Source organism: Daldinia caldariorum, assembly GCF_022478825.1.
Source record: "Daldinia caldariorum strain CBS 122874 unplaced genomic scaffold F4812scaffold_15, whole genome shotgun sequence".
In the NCBI taxonomy this organism is placed as follows: domain Eukaryota; kingdom Fungi; phylum Ascomycota; class Sordariomycetes; order Xylariales; family Hypoxylaceae; genus Daldinia; species Daldinia caldariorum.
Genome location: NW_025953051.1, coordinates 483540 through 505569, shown reverse-complemented (window position 1 = coordinate 505569; position 22030 = coordinate 483540). Strand labels below are relative to the sequence as shown.

Below are 22030 nucleotides of genomic sequence, written 5' to 3'. Positions count from 1 at the left end.
TAAGTGGTACAATATAATACCACGTCACCGAAGAGCAGATTTTGAAATAATTTGGTTGCCTGGAGCTACGTTGCGCTGCATGCTGCAGTAGGGCTGATGGTTTGTACGATATGATGTGCATGGCGTGACTAATAATAGAGGGACCTCGGGACCTTGGGGATAGTTCAGGGGCTTCTTTAAAAAAAGCTAAGAGCCCCTGTAATATTTAAATATCAAAAGTTTACAGAACAACAACCAAAGGAAACATACCCCTAGGTAATTTTTCACAATTGATTGCTGTCAAAAGTATTCACATGAAGATTTTTAAATATTACCTGATCTAGGTAATTGCTATTGTCATGGCACCTCTTACTAGCGAACCCGATGCTATTCGGGTTGTGCTTAATCCCGCTCGACGCAGAGTATTCTACAAACTTGTCGTCGAGATCGCGGTCTACATGCGATCACAGCTGGAACTGCCTTACAGTCCCAACGGTTCCCCCTTACTTTCTTCTTCTTCTCCTTCTACTTCTCCTTCTTCCTCAGAGCGACCTCCACCACCGTATTCCGAGACAGCAGATGCGCCTTTATCCGCGCCCCGCACTAATATTCGGGATTCCGATCCTGCGCCACCAGCGCACCCCCCAAGGCCGCAAAGAACGCCTCCTAGCCCAGCCCTCTTCAGACTGCGTAAAGCAGCGTTGCTGCACTATGACTCCTGGCGCGACGAGACCATCGCTAAGCTCAGGGAACTCCTGGCTAAGCTCGACGATCAGAAAGTCGTCGACGCTCGGCGTAAGCGCGCCGAGGAGATAAGCGCCAAGGCCAGGCAGGGGCCGTCCGATGGCGAGGACTTGCTGAGTTTCGACGACAACAGCAGGGCCACCACCCAGACCTCTATCAAACCAGCGTTGCCGCCCCGGTCGTCCTCGACCGGGCCGACGAGCCTGGCTGCCTTCCAGACCTTGTACCACCCCATCCCCACGCGGCTGACTACGGTTCCCATAGAGGACCGCAAGGAGGTCCTGAGCGCCACGATGATCCTCTTGCTGTCCATGGGCAACTACTCGGCGTACTCGCGCACGCTGGTCTGCTACCTCACGGCTGCGCTCGAGATCCCGCCCGCCTTTCTCGACGCGGAGGAGACGGAGATCGCGACTACCATGGTCGAAGCTGCACGGAAGGCCACGGTGAGCGGGGGCATGTCGGCGGAAGCCGAGGCGCAGAAGCGCAGGGAGCAGGGCCAGATAAGCCGGTTTTTGAAAGTTGGACTGGCGTCGGTCGCGGGCGCTGCGATTATTGGTGTCACGGGAGGACTTGCTGCGCCGGCTGTCGCCGGTGTAATCGGTGGTCTTATGGGGTCCGTCGGATTAGGCGGACTCGCTAGTTTCCTGGGAATCTTCTGGATGAATGGCGCTCTGGTTGGTACGATATTCGGTGCCTTCGGCGCGAAGATGACGGGTAGCATGGTTGACCAGTACGCCAAGGAAGTGGAAGATTTCAAGTTCTTGCCTCTGCGGGCGGAATGGGGCGAACGCTGGTCTCACGAACAGGACAGTTCGGAATCTCGAAGACTCCGTGTTACTATTGGTATAAACGGCTGGCTTACAGCCGAAGAGGACGTAACGAAACCGTGGCGGGCTCTAGGCGGCGAAACCGAAGTATTCGCGCTGCGGTATGAGATGAAGAGCCTGATGGCGCTCGGCGATAAGCTTAAGGACCTAGTTGGCTCTGCTGCGTGGAGTGCCGTCAGAGCCGAGATACTTCGCAGGACGGTGCTCGCAACCCTGAAAGGCGCGCTATGGCCTATCTTCCTCCTGAGCTCGGCCTCCAGTATTGATAATCCATTCAGCCTGGCCCGAAACCGATCTGAGAAAGCCGGCAAGATTCTAGCCGATGCAGTAATCAACAAGGTCCAGGGAGAACGGCCGGTGACCCTAGTGGGATACTCGTTGGGAGCCCGTGTAATCTACACTTGCTTACGAGTGCTCGCGGAGCGCAAAGCTTTCGGACTCGTAGACACCGTAGTCCTGATCGGAGCGCCGGTCCCGTCCAACACGGAACACTGGAAGATGATGCGCACGGTGGTCTCGGGCAAGTTATTCAACGTGTACAGCGAGAACGACTACATCCTGGGCTTCTTGTACCGCGCGACGAGCATGCAGCTCGGCATCGCCGGGCTGCAGCCCATCGCGGGAGATATCGAAGGAGTCGAGAACCTCGACCTTAGCAACGAGGTCACGGGCCACCTTCGCTACCCGGAGCTTACGGCCAAGATCCTAGCGCGGTGCGGGTTCCCTGATGTTCGCGGCGGCGCGGGCGCCATCGAGAAAGACGACGGGAAGATCGAGATCGAGCTGCGCGACAAGGATTGGGCTGAGACGGGTAATTTGATCGACGTTGATGATAAGCCAGAGCCCGCGATGGATACTTTTGAAACGATGCCGCATGAGAAGTTCGACCCGGCGGTGAAAAATGTGTGGGAACTAAAGAGTGACGTTGGCGTGAGGGACGCGAAAATAGAAGGGAAGAATGATACGAAAGAACCTGTTGCCGTATTAACGCGGGCGGCTACTGTAGAAACTACGACTGCTACAGCAACTATAGCGTCCGTGTCGAGCTTGACTGAGACACATAAAGGCACCTCTGAAGGTTCTGCCTCTACTGTGTCCAGGTCGATGAATACGACTATTATCGAAAGTCCACCACCCGCCTACCGTATCGTATCGAATACTAGTCATGATAATGATGATGACTATGATTACGAATCGGACGAGGAGGGCGGTGGGATCAAGATGGTGGATAATGACTCAGATGGGGAGTTAACGTTCATTGAGCCGCTGCGTATTGAAGACTGATTATTTATCGAAGTGTTGAGAGAATGATATGTTCCTATATAGGAGGTACCCAACGAAAGAAGAGAAATCATGATATTGCGTCTTAATTAGAAATGCGAAAGGTCAGGCAGGTTCACCAGGAATTCATTTGGTAAGATGTGTAAATATGTCTAATGTTTATGATATTAAATTCTTTCTTCAAAACCTTAAATATTTGACTTCTCCTGCCTAATTGCTAGATTGTTCCTCTTTACAAACATGACGCTGAATCGAATTTATTACATATGTGATCCCCTATGTATGCTCCAATCTATAAATATTACTCTAGTTTACTTCATATGCTCTGTCCTATCTTGCTTTAGGTATTGTCATTACCGTTCCTTTTAATCATGTTCTGTTCTATATACTACAGCTGACTTTCAAGCCTCGTTAGGTACCTTAACGAAATGCAGCAGCGCAGCCGCAAAGGCAATTAGGACGGACAAGCCATAATACGGCAGCCCAATCCAGCCGCCACCCAACCTCATCCCGAGCGCGAACAGCGCAGCGAGGAGCGGCTGCGCGTACACGCTCCCGACGACCTCGACCATGGCGACGAGGCTGAATAGTCGCGAGCGATGCTCCGGGTTGACGTACAAGCTCATGAGGCTGCGCGTCATGCTGTTGAACCCGGAGCCGAGCGCCATGAGGACGAGCCCGAAGACAAATCCGGCGAGCGTCGGCGCCAGCCCGAGCACGAATATCCCGATCGCTAGGAGCGCGTACGACCACCGTGCGAGGGATAGGTCCCGGTGGTGCTCGTCCGGCGCGCGGATCTTCTTGGGCGTCGTGCTCTTCATCACGTACCGCGTGAGCCAGGGCAGGATCACGAGCGCTTGGACGACCTGCACGGCGCCGTACGTGGATTGGACGTAGCCCGTCTTGTAAAGCTCGATGCCGTAGCGCTTCGATAAGAATTGCGCCATGAACTGCGACGTACCCAAAAGAACCGGGGGGGATACGAGGCCGGTTAAGAGTAGGAGGATAAGAGAGGTGGACTTGAGCATCGATAGGGACTCCTTAAACCGTGCGATGACATGCGAGACTCGTGATTTGAGGCCTGTAGCTTCTTCCTCTTCTTCTTCTCCTTCTCCTACCGATTCTGTCTCAAGGGCGTTTTCTTGATCCGGATGATGCTTTAGCGTCTCTGGGACGAAAAGGAACGCAACTGCACCGAGCGCGGTGGCCGTAGCGGCGATCCAGATCGGCGGCCATGGTCCCGCCCTTGCCATTATGGCTCCTGCGAGTGCTGGTGCCCCGAGTTCGCCGCATAGACTGGCGACGTGGATGCGCATGAATGCAACGGCTCTATTTATCGGTTAGTCGTTGGTATGGTTAGATACCCACCTAGATTTAACAGGGTAAACGACTAACCTCTCTTCTTCAGTGGTCGAATCCGCAATCATACTTAATACGATCCCAGCGATAACCGTACTGCCACCGCCGATGATGTTTCCCGCGGAACTCAGCCAAATCAGTTCGACCGGCAATGTGTTATGGAAGTACACCACCGCCATCGTCCAAAGGGTCCCGAGGAGGGTTCCAGTTAGAGCGAGGGCAGCAATGGGCTTCCGTCCGATTCTTGCAAGGAGTTAGTCTGCCTGCCAATCTAAGTGCCTCCTTGGCCGTATTACGCACCTATCTGCCGCGAGACCCCAAGGAAACGCGGCGAGAAACCCCACAGCTGCATCGGCGCTACTCTGGATGGCCAAGGTCAAAGCGACCTTATTCTGGATCGCATTCACCTTGCAGTGTTTCTCGTCAATAGGACCAGCTGCAGTTCCGTCGAGGCCGTAATACTGGCGACACGCCGCGTCTTCCAACAGCCGGGTTTTCGGAATGTCGACGAAGCCCGACGAGGAGGAGGATATGAGAATGATGATGCAGAGCAAGTTTATGATCGTGCGCCCGTTGTGTATCTTCGGCACGTGGACGCTCCTGAGCGACGTGACCGATAACCTGGTGCGGTGCGACGGCCGTCTCGGTCGCTCGCTTGCCAGCAGCAGGGGTGCCGTTTCTGTGACGTCCGTGTCCCGAGGACGATTCGGCTCATCACCACTCGTCATGGTTCAAAATCGGGCAAATCTTCAATACCTATCAATCCGTCTTTGATGAATCCGGACTTTACATAATATTTTCAAAGAAGGACAAGATTTAAGAATTATTAAGATGAGAACTCGAAGGAATGCTCGTCATCACTGGAACTTGTTTACCCCCTAGCGTGCTATTCCGAACGGGAACCCAGCCCAAAGTGGAAGTATTCCGAATTCCGAGTTGACGTGCACATCTAAGACTCGCTGTGCTTCCTGGCCTATAGGTAATCGATACCCCTGGCAAAGTCAGCAAGGCTTATCTTTAGACTATATAATATTACGGTAGTGATTGGCTTCGTTCCTCGCGTGCGAATACATACGTCATTAATACGCGCTTCGTAACGGCTCTTGAATCCTGACTCTAGGAAGGAATCGCAAGTCCAAATTTGCGCTTTCGAGCTAGAAGCAGAAGAACTAAATGAAAGCTGTCAAAATTAAGCAATATACATAACCACATAATGCTATGTCTTCCAGCGCTAGAAACACAATACATTGATCACGTATATTTGGTTGATTAATCTCTTGGACTCTTTCAGAAGCCTCTAGTTGTTTGTTGATATACGTGGGGTATGCACTTGCATCTCTGTGGCACTTTAGGAGACAACGATGGCTATATGATTAAAAGCAAGTATATATAAGGTACCTAATATATAGACACCTAAGGTATATATAAGGTTAGGTATATATATTAACTACCTTCCTGACACGTGGGTATCTCTAAGCTAAAAACACTTACTAATGGCCGAAGGGTTGTATCGTCTTTGGATATTTCTCACAGGAAGCTCGTTTGCACGCATATTGTTACAACTTCATATACCTAGGATGTATCCTTAGAGACATGCCGGTCGCTCTAAGTCGTTAATCTTAATTTATTATTAAAATGCTTATTTAATTTTTGCTGAGGTCTATATCTTTCGTGAGAGCTTTCGGCGTGTGAAGAGGTGCACCGGTAGCTATTATCAGAAAATAGGTACGCCCTCATGTGCTTCTTAGAAACGCATCCCTCTTCTCACGAAGCCATGCGTGTTACCTTCCAATCATTATCCTGCGCGGGTGTTTCTTTTCATCTGGCGTATGGAAAAGAATACCATCTACCCCCTTTTCTGGCGCGCGACTATATAATATGTCCATTAATTTTAGCACTGGCATGAGGAGGTTGCTTTTCTAAGCATATTACCAAACGGTATTAAGTCTTATGCACTGTAACAGACTATAGGGGTTAGATAAGGGGTCAAAAAGGGTTTCATTTGTCCGAGAAGAATAGTGGTAACAATTATAACCCGTGTCGTGATGACTAGTGTGGAAGATCGCTTTGGCGCCATTCTGCTGAAGTACCCAAAGTATGCCTCGATGCCGTATCACTTTTTCAATAAAGCATCAACATGTCATAATCAGCCGCTGTGTAAAAAGTGCACGGCATAGCTAAACTTACCTTATATTCGAAACAAGTCAGACCCTACTGTGGGAATGAATTTATAGCATAATATTTCCTTCATACCAAAGTTGTAATACCCCGTAGCTATTGAAAGTTGTTTAATATGAGGTATATATGGTGGCACAGTGGCTTTGCCGCGTAAATCTCCAAGCAGTCTCAGTTATTATTTATCGGGCTTCTGTGTCGTATTGGCGTTTACTACCTGATTTTATTCTGGTGAAGAAGCTGGGCCTGACTGATTTACTATGTTCCTTGTTGAAATAAGTGATCAAATGTGCAGTACGAGATATCTTGAATGGAATATGAGTAGGCCTAGCTTCTACCGTGCCGCTTCATATCACTTAGTTATATACCATCCATTTCGCGATTTATATAATATTTCAACTATCAAAATAATGTGTAGTACTCATAATCAAGTACGGCAATAATCCAGCTTGCTCAAAGCTGACTCGGCCTATAAGTATCACGGAGATCGCTCCTCCGTTACTAAAAGAACTTTGTTTCTCACTCCAGCACTGTTGTTACTCCAACTTCTTCCATGCTGCTTTATAGCAAAGTTGCTTTAAATATACACCTGTACCTAGCAACATGATTCTACTTAGGTGTTTAACCTGTCGTTTATAAGAATTCATTTGTCAGTCCTCGCTTCACTGTCTGCCTGTAGCCTCTTTTTTATTTCTACTATCTTCAAAATCCTTTCATAATATCAGTGATTACCTACCTACCTGGGTATCTTCGCTGATATACCAAAGTAATTTTAGCCTTAACTTAAGGCAAGGTAGTTAGGGAGCGAACCGTCACGGCACGATCATGTGGATCTCTAGTAGACCACCTCTTCTATATTAAAATACCTCTAGGTACCTAGATAAATAAAGGGACCTTTCGTCGTTTGATTTTCCCTTCTCTTGCTAATAACTATTTCTTCTACCTAATTTTGACACAAACAGACAAGCTCAACGTCTATATCCAAAGTGTATCAAATTCGAAACTCGTTCCTTACCAAAACCCGCCTAATGCTCAAAACAAAAGCTCCCTTTTAATAAATATTAATGGCATTCTTGCAATTTACTGTCCCCATATAGGTATTTAGAGATAGACTTAAGTGATTTCGATTTTAGCGTCTGACAATATTCCAAGCCTATGAAAATTCACATATACCTACAGTGAAAACCTACTTACCTAAGTTAACCCCTGTGAATCCTTTCCAACTCTATCCTAACTTTTTCCCACACGTTTCTGCTGATTAAGACCCTTCCTTTTTGTGAGAAGTTCTTGATGGCTCAACAGCTTTACTTTGTTTTCCCGCTCAGGCACGACACGGGCATTGTATCTCACATCCCGAGATTTTATACCGATAGCCTTCTATTCTTGGCTCATTAGAATTTAAGATAAGGTAGCTATGTTGTACCGTAGTATATTCAGGCCCAAGCAATGTTGGTAATCTTGGCCCGCTCGCGTCCTTACTTGCCGCACTTGGCTCCCCTGCTCGTCGCGGACAGGTCTAACCCTCGTTCAGGCGAGGCAATCTATTGCACTGTGTTGAATAAGGCCCTGGAGTTTCCAATTAAGACCAGCATCATCATTGTCCTTGTGTGTTAGGTATTATTACATAGTAAATCTTGAGGTCAATCACAGAGATTCCCCAAGCTATCTTTAATTAATGCACATAATACTAGATGAATCTCAACTGGTAACAATTCTTATAACTTATTGATTTAGGACATGCAAGTAGTGATAGTATGTAAAAATATACATATTGAAAGAAGCCCATGGGTGTGAATGCTGATAAGATACTAATATATATTATTCCCAACTTGGATAACTGGGGTGATGTTATAAGAATCTTTCCATTAACGTCTAGGAAAGCTCGCGAGCTAGGTGACAGGTTATTAATACGTAGAAGAATATTGGTTCGATCTCCAAATACCTTATACCTACAATCTGATCTTGACCGCTTCAGATCTTAACATGTTGGTAGAGATTCGCGCGGAGTTAGTTGAGATCGATCCTGATTTACACGGCCAACGATACGGGCTACTGTACTGCTACAGCCTGCTAGTGTCGGGATAATCAAGGATTCGGCACGATACTCTACTAGAGGGTCCGTCAAGGCGCTTGGACCCTCTAGTATTGGTTTAACATGCTTTTATCTTACCCATATTTCCAGGGCCCGTGAATTGACGGTGAAAGATAGGATCTCTCCATGAGCTAAGCTAGGCAGCTTTCATTCTATCTTAGACGAGACCAGACCCAATCAATACGTCGGCCAAGCTTCGGGATGGCGGCTCACTAAAAAGCAAAAGCTGATTCGTATCTTACTTACATGGACCTTACCAACCCCAGTATAGTAAATCCCAAAAGCTCGGGCAAGGCTCTTGCGCAGAGTATACCTATTCAAGCCTTCGGGCTGCAATGCAATTAGACACGCGTGCGCTCACCATCAAGTGACCTTTCGGATACCAAAGTTTCCGGGATATGGTCAACCGCCATGACATATCATCCTGCAATACCCTAGTTCAATAACTGTCACGTAGTGTATATAAGGCGTAATTACTAGTCGGCAATTACGGCGTCGTTTTTGTTGATAGAAACCAAATTGGCCGTGGTGTAGTGGCAATGAAGTGGGGGCGGAAATAATTCCTCAGGGAGTTTTTCGTAAGACTTGGGTTCGATTTCACTTCGGGGCGTGCAGGCAGGTCAACTGTTCAGGTCAAGCGAAGTGCAGGTTGAATTCTGGGTCCTAGCTTTTTTTTTTTTTCTTTTTTTTCCCCATTTCTTATGGCATGCATACCAGGTACCTAATTCTTATAGCTGCTTCTATTTTCTTCGCCCCCTTTTTTATTGCAATCTGATTGTTCGAACAATGATACATCCTGTCTCTCCAAATCAAGCCAAATAATATTTTCCTGTTTACTTGGTAGGTGTCGGAAAACAAGCGACACTACTCAAACATCAAGATACCCACGTTGATAATAATAAAGAGGTAACGAGGAGTCTTGTACTCATTCCTATATAAGTGCACATTGGCTAAGTTCAGAGGCTGATCTTCACGCCCCAAAATGTAGATCACAGTCAAGTCACGCAGATACAAAAAAACGGGCACGGCTGAGTGACTACGGTAAGCAACTAATTTATATCATCATACCTCACATAAAAAACAAAAACATCTACTTAGGTAGTCGGGTAAGACAGGTAGCCTCCAATTGAATATCCAGGTAAATCACAGTTTTCAGCCTCCCTCGAAAGTAAAACGCGCTCGTTGCTATCCACCAGTATGCAAACTAACCATTCACCAAAAACCCCTAACATATCCAGCTCAGATAACATCATTGCGCCGATAAAGCACCTTACTTCATCTAATCAGATATGCGATATGTTGAGACCTTCAACTTAGCGAGTCTTCAATAATAGCTCCCTCGTAACCTCTTCGGCTTTAGCTGACATACGGTACCGCAGTCCCTACAAACGAGTGTCTGGTCGCCGAGTATACATAAGCAGTTGCATATCCAGAACCGCCCGCCGACGCGCGTGTTCAACTCCTCGCCCGCCTTGTGCAAGCCCGACTGGATCCCGCATCCGATGCAGAACCGCCGTAGATCGATGATCACGGGCTCGTCTACTGCCGACCTTCGTAGCTCGGCTTGCAGCGGCTGGTCAACGGCGAAGAGGTCCGCGGGCAGCACTTTGAAGCACATGAAGCAGCCTAGGTTGGGCCATTCTCCGCTGAAGTGCCGATGGAAATCCCGCTCGGCCCGGATCACGAACGCAAGCTTCGTCTCGTGGGGGGCCAAATAAGGGTCGACCATCCTGTTGAGTGCTTTCGACACCCAGGAGAGATATATCAGGCTCTCGTACGGGACATACTGGGATATCCGGTTGATGATGTCTTGGGGTAGGAGCTCCAGATGGCAGTGCCCCTTTGTTAGTGGGAGCGGTACGGCGATGGCATCGAGATATTGACGTAAGGTTCTTTTAGATAGACTCTTGGCTAAGTACGAGAAGATGTCAGACGGTTTCTGCTTCCGGCTTCGCCATTGAGTATTTCGGCTGAACCTTGACTGGAACTGCGGCAGTGGATGGCGCTGTGTACTATGGGCCATGATATCTATGGTCATCATAGAGGGGCGAGCATAGTCGAAGCTGTCTACGACAGCCATCTCGAAGAAGAACTTGTAAGTGTAACTGGCGTTTTGCTTGCAGAGTTGAAAGTCCCGCAGGATAGGTAGATAATACTCTTGTAAGTACGACGTGAAAATTAGTACATGTGTGGAACAGGCTCATCCAAGACGTTTGCATGAGACCTACACCTAAATTTATACTGGCGAAGCCGACTCTTCGGAGCCACATGGTTTCTAGGATCTATTGGCCGCGTGGATTTGGCGGAATGTTTCATTCTGGAGAAGAACCAGAACGTTCTGACAAGCTGATCGGAAACGATGGAGAAAGATACATACTTGCGTTCAGCTTGGCTAAGACATTACAGCCTTTCAGACGTAGTTTCATTTCCAAATGTGTAATCTTGCATTATTGTATCGAGATATAAAAATGCTAAATGGTGGTGGACATTGCTCACCTGTTTCAACCCAGGATGTCGAAGCTGTAAGAAACCCTGGCTCGACCAGTTTTATGGAAAATGAAAACCCCAAACTTCCATGCTCACAACGCCATAGGACCATCTTACATACGATCATCGTATCGAGTAGATTCTACCTACATATGAGAAGTGAGCATACGCCGCGCTAGCAACTCGTAGAGGGGAACCGGGAAGGTCCGCGGTTGGCGTTTGGTAGCTGCACGACACCACATAGAGCACCATGCATGCGCATATACGTATAATTGAGGCTACGGATGCATATCCCATCAGGCAGGAGTATATCCGAATGGCCGCACCTCTCCCCTTGATACGGCTTGTAAGGATAGACAAAGATTTTCTCGTCACTTTCGCCTGCTTATGTCTAACGGACATGAAGACGACAGGGATCGACAGATGATAGGTGATAACTTGCGTCGAAGACATTTTTCTTGAACAGCTGCTAATCGTTACCAAAAACAGGCAGATGTTGATATAGGGATCTAGATGCGAGATCTAAATCGATCGATATTGGTTCAGGGTTTTATTAGTTCAACGTCACTCAAAGAAACACCACATGAAGGATATAAAGTCTCTCTTAAGATAGGTACCTAACCTAAGGCCTAAGGCACACAGCCAATTTCACAGAATGACAGGAAACCTTTGTAGAAGGGCAACTAACGACTTGTTTCAAAATAAGTAATTTCAAGTGGAAGTGTCTCTCAAAGTCATTTAGGTAGATAGAATTCATACCCACTGGTGAGAGTCGGACTGTTATTATCGCAGTATATGGCGATCTCGAAGAGATCCCCACTATGACTAATCAGCTGAGCTATGTATAAAACGATCTCCTGTAGACTACTAGCTTAGATCTCTTTTCCTTTTTAATTAACCGTTATATTACCTCTATGATCTCCTTTCACTTTACGTGACAGTTTCGCTTTGATGAGAAGGGATGGAAGAGCAACTGCCTAGGGGGCTATTTAGGTCGACAGCGGGGTACATGATGTTGCTTAGCGACAGCAAACCGGCAACATCTGACCCTAAAAACCCAAGTATCCAAGTACCAGAAGTAGGCCCACTCTAGTTTAGAAGGACGTCAAGTTATGACATACCCAAAAGAAGCAGTCTTACCATGGATACCGGCCCGATGCCCGGAGAAGAGTTAAATACGGTATCAAGTTGTACGATTGATAGATATTAGAACGAGATTCTGAATACACACCAGAGCCTGACCCCTTTTGTCTCCCATCTAATAGAACACATATAGATTACCATAGGAGGTAGGAAGTCTTAATATTGAACGCATTGGAAGGCTTTCTTTGAAATGCTAGCTGAAGGCCACACACTTATTTTATTCGCACAAAATCGATATGCGCATCTCCTACTTTAATATTCGTAGATGCTAAAGTACCAAGGAGTAAATAAAATCCTCGTCTCAAGGTAGCGTATTTTTTGGTTGACAGTGATACCTAAGTAGTTGCTGTTAAAGCCCACTCCTCTATTACCCGCTTGGCCCTATTCATGGACTCGTAAGCTTAGTGCAAGGTCAGGAACAAGCTGGATATGGTTGCTAACCTACACTTCGCCCATCGCCCTCTCTGCCCCATCCTGGTACTTAGGTGTGTAAAAGCTAGACTCGCGATCCTATTCTAGCATCGTTCGGAGTGTGTTAACAACATGATTAAGCCATTATCATTCATACATAGGGGAGTAGATATCTAGGCTAAGTCCATGGAATAGGAGACTTTATACGGGTCAGTGTTACGGAATGATATGATATTTATTTCTTTCTGATGGAAAATCCTACTTATACCCCATTGCTGTGTTATTTTACAGACGCTAAGTTAGGTACATACAGTACGTATGTTATTATGGCACGTATATGCCGTTTGCACTGGTATAATTGCTGCAGCGTGGGGTAATCGCCGTTATAAGCACATATGATATGATTTCGACCAACATACAGATCCCTCCATTTTTTACTTACCGTTGGCCATATTAGTAAACTCTGACTATCAGCAACATGCCATGGTACCCAATAGGACTTCAGAGCACACAGCCTCATATGCAGGTACATGATCACTTTTAATGGAATGTAGTCATATTCATGCTAGCAGGAGCATTTAACATCTGAAGGATTGGGATGGGTTCCTTCCGGAAGCCTTTCCGCACATTCTTACGAAGTAATCTTATCAAAGTAGATCTTCCGAGTAACCTCTCAGAATTGGATAACCATGCTTGGTATCCTGTTAGAAATACGGATTCAACCACCCTTTGTGTATGGGATGTGAGAGTTTCAAAGGGATCAGTTATATTGAGCAATCATAGTAAACCAGATTAAAGAATAAACAACCCCGGTACCCATTTGGTCCGGTTCCATCATCATGAGCTGACAGAAGATATCTCGATTAGTTTCGTCATCATCCTACGAGTCATGCTTCCACAAGGAGAGTTATAGATCCAGTATGCCTAAAAGCGCGGATTACTTTACTCAGCCTTGGCTACCTACAAAAGTCCCAACAGGGCTCTGACCGGAATGCAGCGAGCATTGGCTCAAATGATCCTCCTATCCCCCATATGCGGAATTACCTACTGAGTAACATCACCGGAACGCAAAGTCTTTGCCTGTTATGACTCACAATTCCTATAGACCCAAATGGCGAGGGCGAAGGAGGCCTCAATATGACTGGGGTGTTGGTGAACCAGGAATATTTGTACCTAATCCATATGGGTGAGAAGGCAAAGGTATCAAAATCCGCATCGTCTAACCTAGTACATTGGCCTTATAGGATTGCATATGTCTATAGGTAGAAAGCATACTCTGTAGAAAAAGAGGACGAAGAAAGGTAACTAAGCCAACAACGTTGATAAACCTCGGATAAATTCCTTGTGCTTCGTGGATAAGCCTGTGGACTAGGGTATTCAATCCCAGAAATCTGTCGGGTCCGGGTTCTGGGTCCGATTGGGTGGTAAATCGACCCCTCTGGCCCTCAACCTCCAAGAACCTCTTTCCCCCCTTCTCCTTGAATATTTGCAAAGAGCCTAGTAGTAAATGATGCTCAGTATTGCTACTTCGGAAGTGAAGGCACTGATACGGGTCATTATAATGTGTACAAGCTTGTTGAAGGGTGTATCGATTGCGGAAGAGAAGATGAGACTCGATAGTACTAAGAACCGGTTAGCAATTGAGCATCTGCCGAAGTACGAAACATGAGAGCGCGTAGCAATCTTTAGAATAGGTAGGGGTTCGGGGAGCCAGTATATTCACGTATATAGTTTCAACTAGGCGAGGTTACGCAATGCAGATTCTACGTAAAGAGGTGGCCAGTACGAGCGTTAGGAACGGCCGGACCGTGACAATGTGAACATATAGGTACCTTACCTAGGTTAGGAGGTAGGTATGTTTCAGAAGTAAAGCCACAGCTGAAACGGATAAGAAGTAACTTATAAACTGAGAGAGATATTATTAGATGATAGTCGTTAGTAGGACTTGTTTTCTGATGTGACTTTGTCGGCTGTCAATTCGTAGAACCCCTGTGCTGGATTTGAAGGTCGCTATGAACATCTGCAATACTGTAATAGGATATTCGAAGTGAAAAACACGATTTGATATTTGATATACAAAACTACTACAGAGGTACAACATGGAAGTGAAATGTCTTATGTGGTGTAATATATGGGGGCGTAGCCCTGCCGAGCTGAATATTTGAGTACACGAACCTAGTGAGACTACCGACAGCTGGTCACAGATGACGTTGATGTGAGCGTATTTGTTTCTGCATAAGGCAGATCGAGGGTGGCTGAGGGTCTGAGAACGACTTGCATCCTATTTATTTTAATATGACCGCAATAGAAGAGCGTAAAAGAGGTAGTGTAACGAATTCCCGGCGCATCGAGATCGTATAACTGTGGTGCTGGGGATACGTTAGTCAACCTATTTTCCATGGAGGCGGGGAGGTAGAATGCTGGCCGATCCGGAGTACCGGGACTCGCTTCTGCTTCCACCAAGGGCATGGTTCTTGATACCGTTAATACCCGTTGCCAATTGCTCTTGGCGAAACGGCATATGGTGTAGGATCGGCAGCAAGGTTATCAATGTCCGGGATTTAAACGGCATCTTGGTTTGGTTAGGGGAACCCTGCCTGTGGCAAGCATTAAGAGCTGGCACGGCTTGACGCCATTCGGTAGGTATCTTACCTAGGTAGGTAGGCTATCTAATCATCTCAGGTCAGAAGTTTATATTAACTTTTGGATTCCCGCAAGTCATAAACGGTTCTCTGATCTTTGGTCTGAAATGAGGTGAATCGGTAATCCTGAGCGACTCGGATTCGCGTTCCTAGCGTTCACCGAACTTCGCACTTCACGCTTCGCTATTATTTGCAGCTAGAGTAATGCTTTAAACCAGTCGACTTGCATCAACTTTGCAAAATCCGACGGCGTTAACTCTACTCCAACTGATGGTATAGGTGACATAACCCCTAGATAGTTTCGTGACAAGGGATTGAATGCACCTTGAGCGATCCTATCCGGAAGAAAGCTTATAAATTATAAATACCGTGAAAATCAGAAGGTCGATCTTGGCCATTCCATGTAGTATAGTAGGCATGTCGAAGCCGCATACTATGTATGTTAGCTAGTAGTATCTCTCTAACACATGGTTAATCAATAAGAAACGGGTTGTTCTTATCTTCAGCCGAGAATAGAAGCTCAAGATAGGCATTGGATACCTGTCGTTGGTTAGCGGATGCAACGTCGCTGGTTGAGCTTTCCGCCGTTTCAAAGGGCGCTCCGGGTTTATTCTCATGGTCGCATGAGCTCTTTCTAGAAAGAAACTAGAAAGTTCTCTGTAAGATTAGGCTACTCGCTGCATGTATTTCGGCCGGATGGCACCAACAAGTATCGCACTATCCCGCTGTAACTGGGCTTAAAATGTTGTAGAAATAGAATCCTCCCGGGCCCAGATGTGGGCGCGCTCGGTTCTTTCGGTGCTTGACAAGCTAAACTAAACAGGTCAGCACTGATTTGATCCGTCCATGACGGGACGAGCGGGAGGCATTAAACCTTGAAGCATAGCTACCTAACCTACCTAAGGACCTACCAAAGGACCTACCTAGGGTACAGACAAGCCGTAATCCATAAGCCATAGTGGATAACCGATGGTGAGCTCGTATGGTCAACACTGGGGCAATGTCTGGATTCTATTCGGCCTGATCGGTAAGCTAGGATTTCTCGTTTCGGGCGTAGACGATTAACAATAACAACGGATAGCAACGGACAAGCACCGGGGGTTCCTGACGGGTTACGTATGGTTGCGTTAGGTACCTAAGGTATGGTTACAAACTTGGAGTCTGGACCTTGTTTGGCGAGACCCGGCGTAGATGCAAGATGCTGGTTTGAAGAAGGATTGAGGATTTCTGAGATAGATTCCTTTGGGCCTTGGGCTACTTAAGCTTTTAATTGGTCCAGTAAGCGCGTAGGCTTCCTAATCTGGGCAGGGCTGTGGCTTAATTGAGGGGAACTGAAACTATGGCCCCCAACTAGAACCTAGAGTAACCCAACCGCAAGGTTACCTAGAGGTAGGTATTGTACAATAGTTACATGTAATACACGCATTAGGTATGTCCGTCATTATCAGCCACACCGGACTCGCCTATATAGGTACCTAAGATTCCTGGGTAGGTACGTGCTCCTTAAGATTACCTAACCAATAGTACCTAACAACGTACATAGGTACCTACCTAGGGTAACTTGGAACTAGCGCACGGGATTTTGCAGGACGCATATCGCTTAAACACTTACGACGCGCGCCTTTCGCGGATATGACATCGCATCGCATCGTTCTTCCTGCATGCATCTTTTTCCCTTACCAATCCACCAATCCTAGATGCTATAATAACTTACCCAAGGCATTAAGCAATCAGTAACCAAGACCTTCATCTCAGCTACCGTATTAGGTCTAAATAAGCCATATTTCCACGGATCTTTCCGGCCTGTCCTACGATTCACGACAGTCTGCGCTATTCTCATCCGGTCGAGCGACTGAGCGTCCGATCGTTGATATCTTGAATCCACGATCCTGGTATCATCCCAGGAATATGGACTGACGAGATCCTCGGAATTATCATGACGCGGACTCGGGTCCAATTGTTCATTCCTTTCGGTTCTGTCATGCCTTGAACTCAACTCGACTTTCACACCAACATGTTGCTGCGAGACTACTCGCAATGCTCCAACGTATATTACCTGTTAGCCTTATATGTTCAGCTCGCGTGATTTATTTCCCTGCTGTGCCCGACATCATGCAGTAACTGCGGCCTCCGTGGCCGTAGATCTTCAGCCCGATGCTACGATAATATATCTTGCAGTCGCGCTTCTCCGAAGTCTGGTAATGTTTTCTTCTTGGTATCCTTTTTCGTAAGCCGTAAATCAGGTTGGACTCAGGTCCAACTCAGGCCGAACCGCAATGACGGCCGAATTCTAAACCCCAACTTGTTTCTGTTTTCTTCTCTCCTCTAATGCAACCCCTCTAACTACATACAGGATGCGATCCTGTTATAAGCCTGTGCCTAGTCAGGTGGATAAACTAGGCGGAGGGCGCAGGCTTCTAATCCCAGACCCCAACCAACATCCTTAGCCGTGGTCATGTCGAGCTTGTATCTATCTTCCGATTTCCAAGGTCATTGTCTGGTGTGCCAAGGAAGTTCCAGGATCGGATATACCCTTTCTAGTCGGAGCCGGTATACCATGCGGTGGCCCTATCACCGCCTTAATGGATCTAACCTACCTAGGTACCCATCTATCTAATTAGATCTAATTTTTCTTTTCGATTTAAGTACGCAGCTGCGAGTGGTAAATACTACTCATGGTCAGATAGACTGCCATAGCAATTGTGCTATTAAGAAATACACTTTTGGCTCAGCGGTGTATCTAACAGCAGGCCTTTGACACTGATACTTTTTGATCCCTATTCGTTTCGCTCATGTGATGGACCATCCTGTTATAGGCTGACTAGTCTGATATGAATCCATAACGGGTATATGCCTTCAGTTATACAGGCCTGGATTCATGGTGTGGTTCACGGGATCCTACCGTAGGGCTGAGGCAGTGATCTAATCTAGGTACCGTAGGCATCCAATTGTGACATGGTAAAAGTGGCCTTGGAATGTCAGATCGTCTGGTTACACACGAGTGCCCTATATAACCCTCAAGTTTTCCCCCCGGGGTCCTTAATCCTTTCCACTAATCCCGTCTCAAGCCATCACGATCAGTCCTCATTTCTATCAGAACAATTATCCCCATACGCATCGAGCTGTCTTAGATTTTTTTTTTTAAAAAAAAAAATCAGTTACTGTACGTTCTAGTCATCTATAGGGGCTACCGGCGCATCAGGCATACCCCGTAGAGCTTACCCCTTATTACAATTCGTTGACGGGGGTCCGCCGTTTTCTCTCTACTCTTACGAGCTAACATATATTATTATAGGAGAGCATCTCAGTCTGCCCATCAACTCGTAAAACGTTACTAAAATTCGAGCAACCGCTTAAATACGAACAAGGAATCATTCAAGACACCGCAACAACAGATATATAAAACGATATATCGTCCAACGAAGCTAGCGGTTTTCCAGATTTACAACTAGAGATTCAATACCGTCATTACAATATGCCTGAGTCCGGATCTGACGTCCATTCTAACGACACTGGCTCCAACAGCCCTGACACTGGGTCTGAGACCACCACTCCCCCCCGTGGAAGAAGCCGCAGTGGTTACAACTAAGTTATCTTCTTGTATTAAATCTTGGATTAGGTATAACAGGATGGAGTTGGAGGCTGTATGAGTTCTATTTCTTCGATTTTGGCAGGAAAAGTTATCATATGGGAATTTTGACTTGGATGGGTTCTAAGAGGCAATATTTCTAGACAGCAAGTATGTCTAGGATATTGCCACTCTGTACAACTGGATATGTTTTGGGGGTTTTTGGGTTTCTTTTCCCTTCTTCCAGCTTTGAGCTGTCCCCTTTACTCATAAACAATCTCTTTCTTGCCCTGGGCGGTATTCTATGCGTGGACTTTCAACTTTTTCTATAGACGAGGGCTCAGGCTTACCCCAGAAATACATCTGCGCAAGCAGCGAATCATTGAAGCTTCATGTAGTTTAGATTAAATCGCTTTTATCCCAGCTTCTATCTTTCTCAAAACCAAAGGGGGAATTCAAGTAATGCCGGGTACCTACCTACTGACCATATGTATCCCATGTCTGAATGTTATCATTTCTCCTTAGGTATGGTCCTTAGGTACCTATGGTATTATCTTCTATGCAACTGGACATTGGCTTGTCTGCCTCACTATGGGCTCAGCCTTTCTCAGGGGCACGTACTGGAATCAGAATGACTAACCTAATACATATTGACAGTTCCAATACAGTTCCAGGAGGGCACCGCCAGTGCTGTGCCCCTGACTACAATACTATAGGTATACTAGTGGTGGAACCTTGGAATTGCCCTACTGTCCTGGTTCTATGTTTGCCGCACGGGATGGGCCGCCCCCATCCACAATTACGAACACGTTCGTCAGCTTACTTCCAGGCAGGTAAGATGTCACGGTATCCGAGGGTCTGGTTTCATCTAGAAATGCGCTTCTTATCTTATGTAATACAGTGCTGCCGTCAGAGTTTCATGCGTCGCCCAATTCTTGTTACGTTAGTGCGCTGTGCTGTGCTATATCAAGATCCGAAGCGCCATTCCCAAAGCGTACAGCTAAGAAAAAGAAATGAGACCATTTTATATGTTTATTTATGTATCCTACCCTGAACACACACGGTTTCTTCTAGTTATCTTAGGTTAAGTACCTGATATTATGATTATGTCAGTAAGGATCGCATAAATGATCAACGCCATCCTATTTAACACCAAGTCTGACGCAACGATTATAAATATAGAAGGCACTATTAGTAGAGAAACGACCATAGGAGAGGATTTAAGTCTTGTCTTTTGCTTTGCCGTCACATTAAGCAAGATTTGTCCCACTAGAACCGGGGAGCCTGGTCTACGCACGGTTCATATCCTGCGCCTCTCGACCCATGGGCATACGGATAACTCCTATTCTTTCGACGAATTTAGTGCTAGGTGCTCTGCTGTAAGGCTTGGCTTCGGAATAAAATACACACTATGTACAGTCGAGGAGCGGTGAGTTGCGAGCAACGAAGTCAGCCTCCACTGATGCATACCGAGGCAGCCTTACGAGGCCACCGAAAGTCGTGTTCGTAGAGCCTTTGACCTTTTCGAAGGCATTATTGGCATTTCGTACACGCCCAGCTAACAATTATCTCCCGTTCGGACTAGGTACACACATGTTTTTAGCCGTAACTCAAGCTTGCCACAACCAATCCACATATTTGGAGGATGTGGTGCTACTTTAATGCAAGAGTATTATATCTCATTCCTCAAAATCACAAGGAGAAAACTGTGAGTGGTAATACCACTCATAGGTCAGATAGACAATTGTGCTAAGAAATACACTTTTGGCTCAGCGGTTTGTATCTGTCAAAAACCATTACCTAGAGGCATGTTCCGAGACAGGTTAAGAAAATTGCGCGTAACTCGGCATAGATCGGTAAGAACTTTATTCTAGTATTGAACATAACATGTGAATTGGTCCCGTTCCAGGAACGTCTGAAATCGACCCTTGCATATATTAGTACACGATATATACCCGCTTGTACGTTTAACTGCCGGCATGGGAATTTTTATTTCCCTCTAGATCAAACATCACACCAATACTATTCAATGAACCACCAAAAGTAAAACAACCTCTTCTTAATATTAATCAGGGACTAAATGCTCTAACACCAATATAAATATAGGTATCCATTGTAAGGTAGGTACCTATTATAACAACTATTTTAATATTTCTCTATTTCGATACTAGTTGGTTCAGTATATTGAAGACACTACGTTTTCTATAATTAGAGTCTGAAACTACCAAAGGTGTGGTAGTCGTAACGCGGGTCCAGCTGATCGGGATTCTCCATGTCCCAATTGAGTGTTTCAACCCGCTTTAGGGGAGGGGGCGAGAGAAGGAGGGGGAGGGGAATTCCAACTTTTACCTTTTTGTTAACCACAAATTGAAAATGGCTGCATATTTTCTCTCCCCGAGATTTATCACAACATGGTGACACAATCAATATAGGATACGACCTGTCATTATATAATTAGTCAAAGCCTACTTGACTTTCCCTCCCTCTCTTTTATTAGAATTGTTCCATCCAAGCATATAATACGCCCTTGGGAAAGAAGAATAGGGATATGTCGTGACCAGTGTCGTAGGTAGGTAGGTTAGGTAACTATTGTGTTCCATAGGTACTTTCTATGCTACTCGAATAATTTAAGACCCTCCCCTACCACTAACCTAGTTGCCTATTAAACTAGCGCTGGTAACATTGCGCCGTAACGTCCCGTCTTGCATGTGAAGTATGCGAGTAACCAACCAAGTTCCTAACGTCACATTCCTAATAGTACTCTAGCCATATCCAAATAAAACGGTAATGTGATATAGGAATTATACGTAATAGTATAGAGTAAAGCAGTCATAATCCCTTTTATAATGCCTTTATAGGTCTTGCAGTTACACGAACCATGGTCATATACTCCGTTGCTCATTTCGTACTTTACCCTTTAATATACCTTTTCTGTTTCTGCTAAATGCTATAACTAGGACTATTTTCTTGCTATCCTTTCTCTCATGTATATACCCTTACAATATTTCCTGCTGGATATAGACACATAGGCAAATCATGTAAAGCTAGTGTATATTAGGCTATGTTATAGCCAAGCCTACCTTATAGACAGGACTATTCCATTTCACCTTGTTTATTTTAACTTATTTCTCATGGATTATAATCATGGGTGTGGCGGCGGTATATGAAGCATTTATGCCTCTCCTTATACAATGAAAGGTTATGTCCTGGTGTCACTAATCGACGAAGCGACCGCTACCCCGCAGCGCCACTGGCCCCTTTACGGTGGGCCATATGCCCCAAACCGCCAAACCGCCAAACCGCTAAAAAGTATATGACA

At 46.1% G+C, this 22030-nt stretch overlaps 4 protein-coding genes across 4 annotated transcripts; 2 read left to right on the top strand and 2 right to left on the bottom strand.

The window, feature by feature from the left end:
• Positions 1 to 224: 224 nt before the first annotated feature.
• On the top strand, positions 225 to 2980 carry F4812DRAFT_438663 (DUF726-domain-containing protein). The gene has a single exon (XM_047935019.1). It carries the CDS (start codon positions 339 to 341, stop codon positions 2835 to 2837), a length of 2499 nt encoding a protein of 832 aa, XP_047787732.1. The 5' UTR covers positions 225 to 338; the 3' UTR covers positions 2838 to 2980.
• F4812DRAFT_438662 (MFS general substrate transporter) lies at positions 2981 to 5109 on the bottom strand. Its single transcript, XM_047935018.1, has 3 exons — positions 4494 to 5109; positions 4230 to 4436; positions 2981 to 4163 (listed from the first exon to the last, which is right to left on the bottom strand). The coding sequence occupies exons 1-3, from the start codon at positions 4919 to 4921 to the stop codon at positions 3236 to 3238; spliced, it is 1563 nt and encodes a 520-aa protein (XP_047787731.1). The 5' UTR covers positions 4922 to 5109; the 3' UTR covers positions 2981 to 3235.
• Positions 5110 to 9341: 4232 nt separating this feature from the next.
• F4812DRAFT_121560 (uncharacterized protein) lies at positions 9342 to 10840 on the bottom strand. Its single transcript, XM_047929465.1, has 2 exons — positions 10689 to 10840; positions 9342 to 10617 (listed from the first exon to the last, which is right to left on the bottom strand). Exon 2 carries the CDS (start codon positions 10538 to 10540, stop codon positions 9785 to 9787), a length of 756 nt encoding a protein of 251 aa, XP_047787730.1. The 5' UTR covers positions 10541 to 10617; positions 10689 to 10840; the 3' UTR covers positions 9342 to 9784.
• A 7435-nt stretch (positions 10841 to 18275) lies between these two features.
• Positions 18276 to 19208, top strand: F4812DRAFT_438625 (uncharacterized protein). Its single transcript, XM_047935017.1, has 2 exons — positions 18276 to 18306; positions 18439 to 19208. The coding sequence occupies exon 2, from the start codon at positions 18885 to 18887 to the stop codon at positions 19041 to 19043; it is 159 nt and encodes a 52-aa protein (XP_047787729.1). The 5' UTR covers positions 18276 to 18306; positions 18439 to 18884; the 3' UTR covers positions 19044 to 19208.
• The last annotated feature ends 2822 nt before the right edge of the window (positions 19209 to 22030 follow it).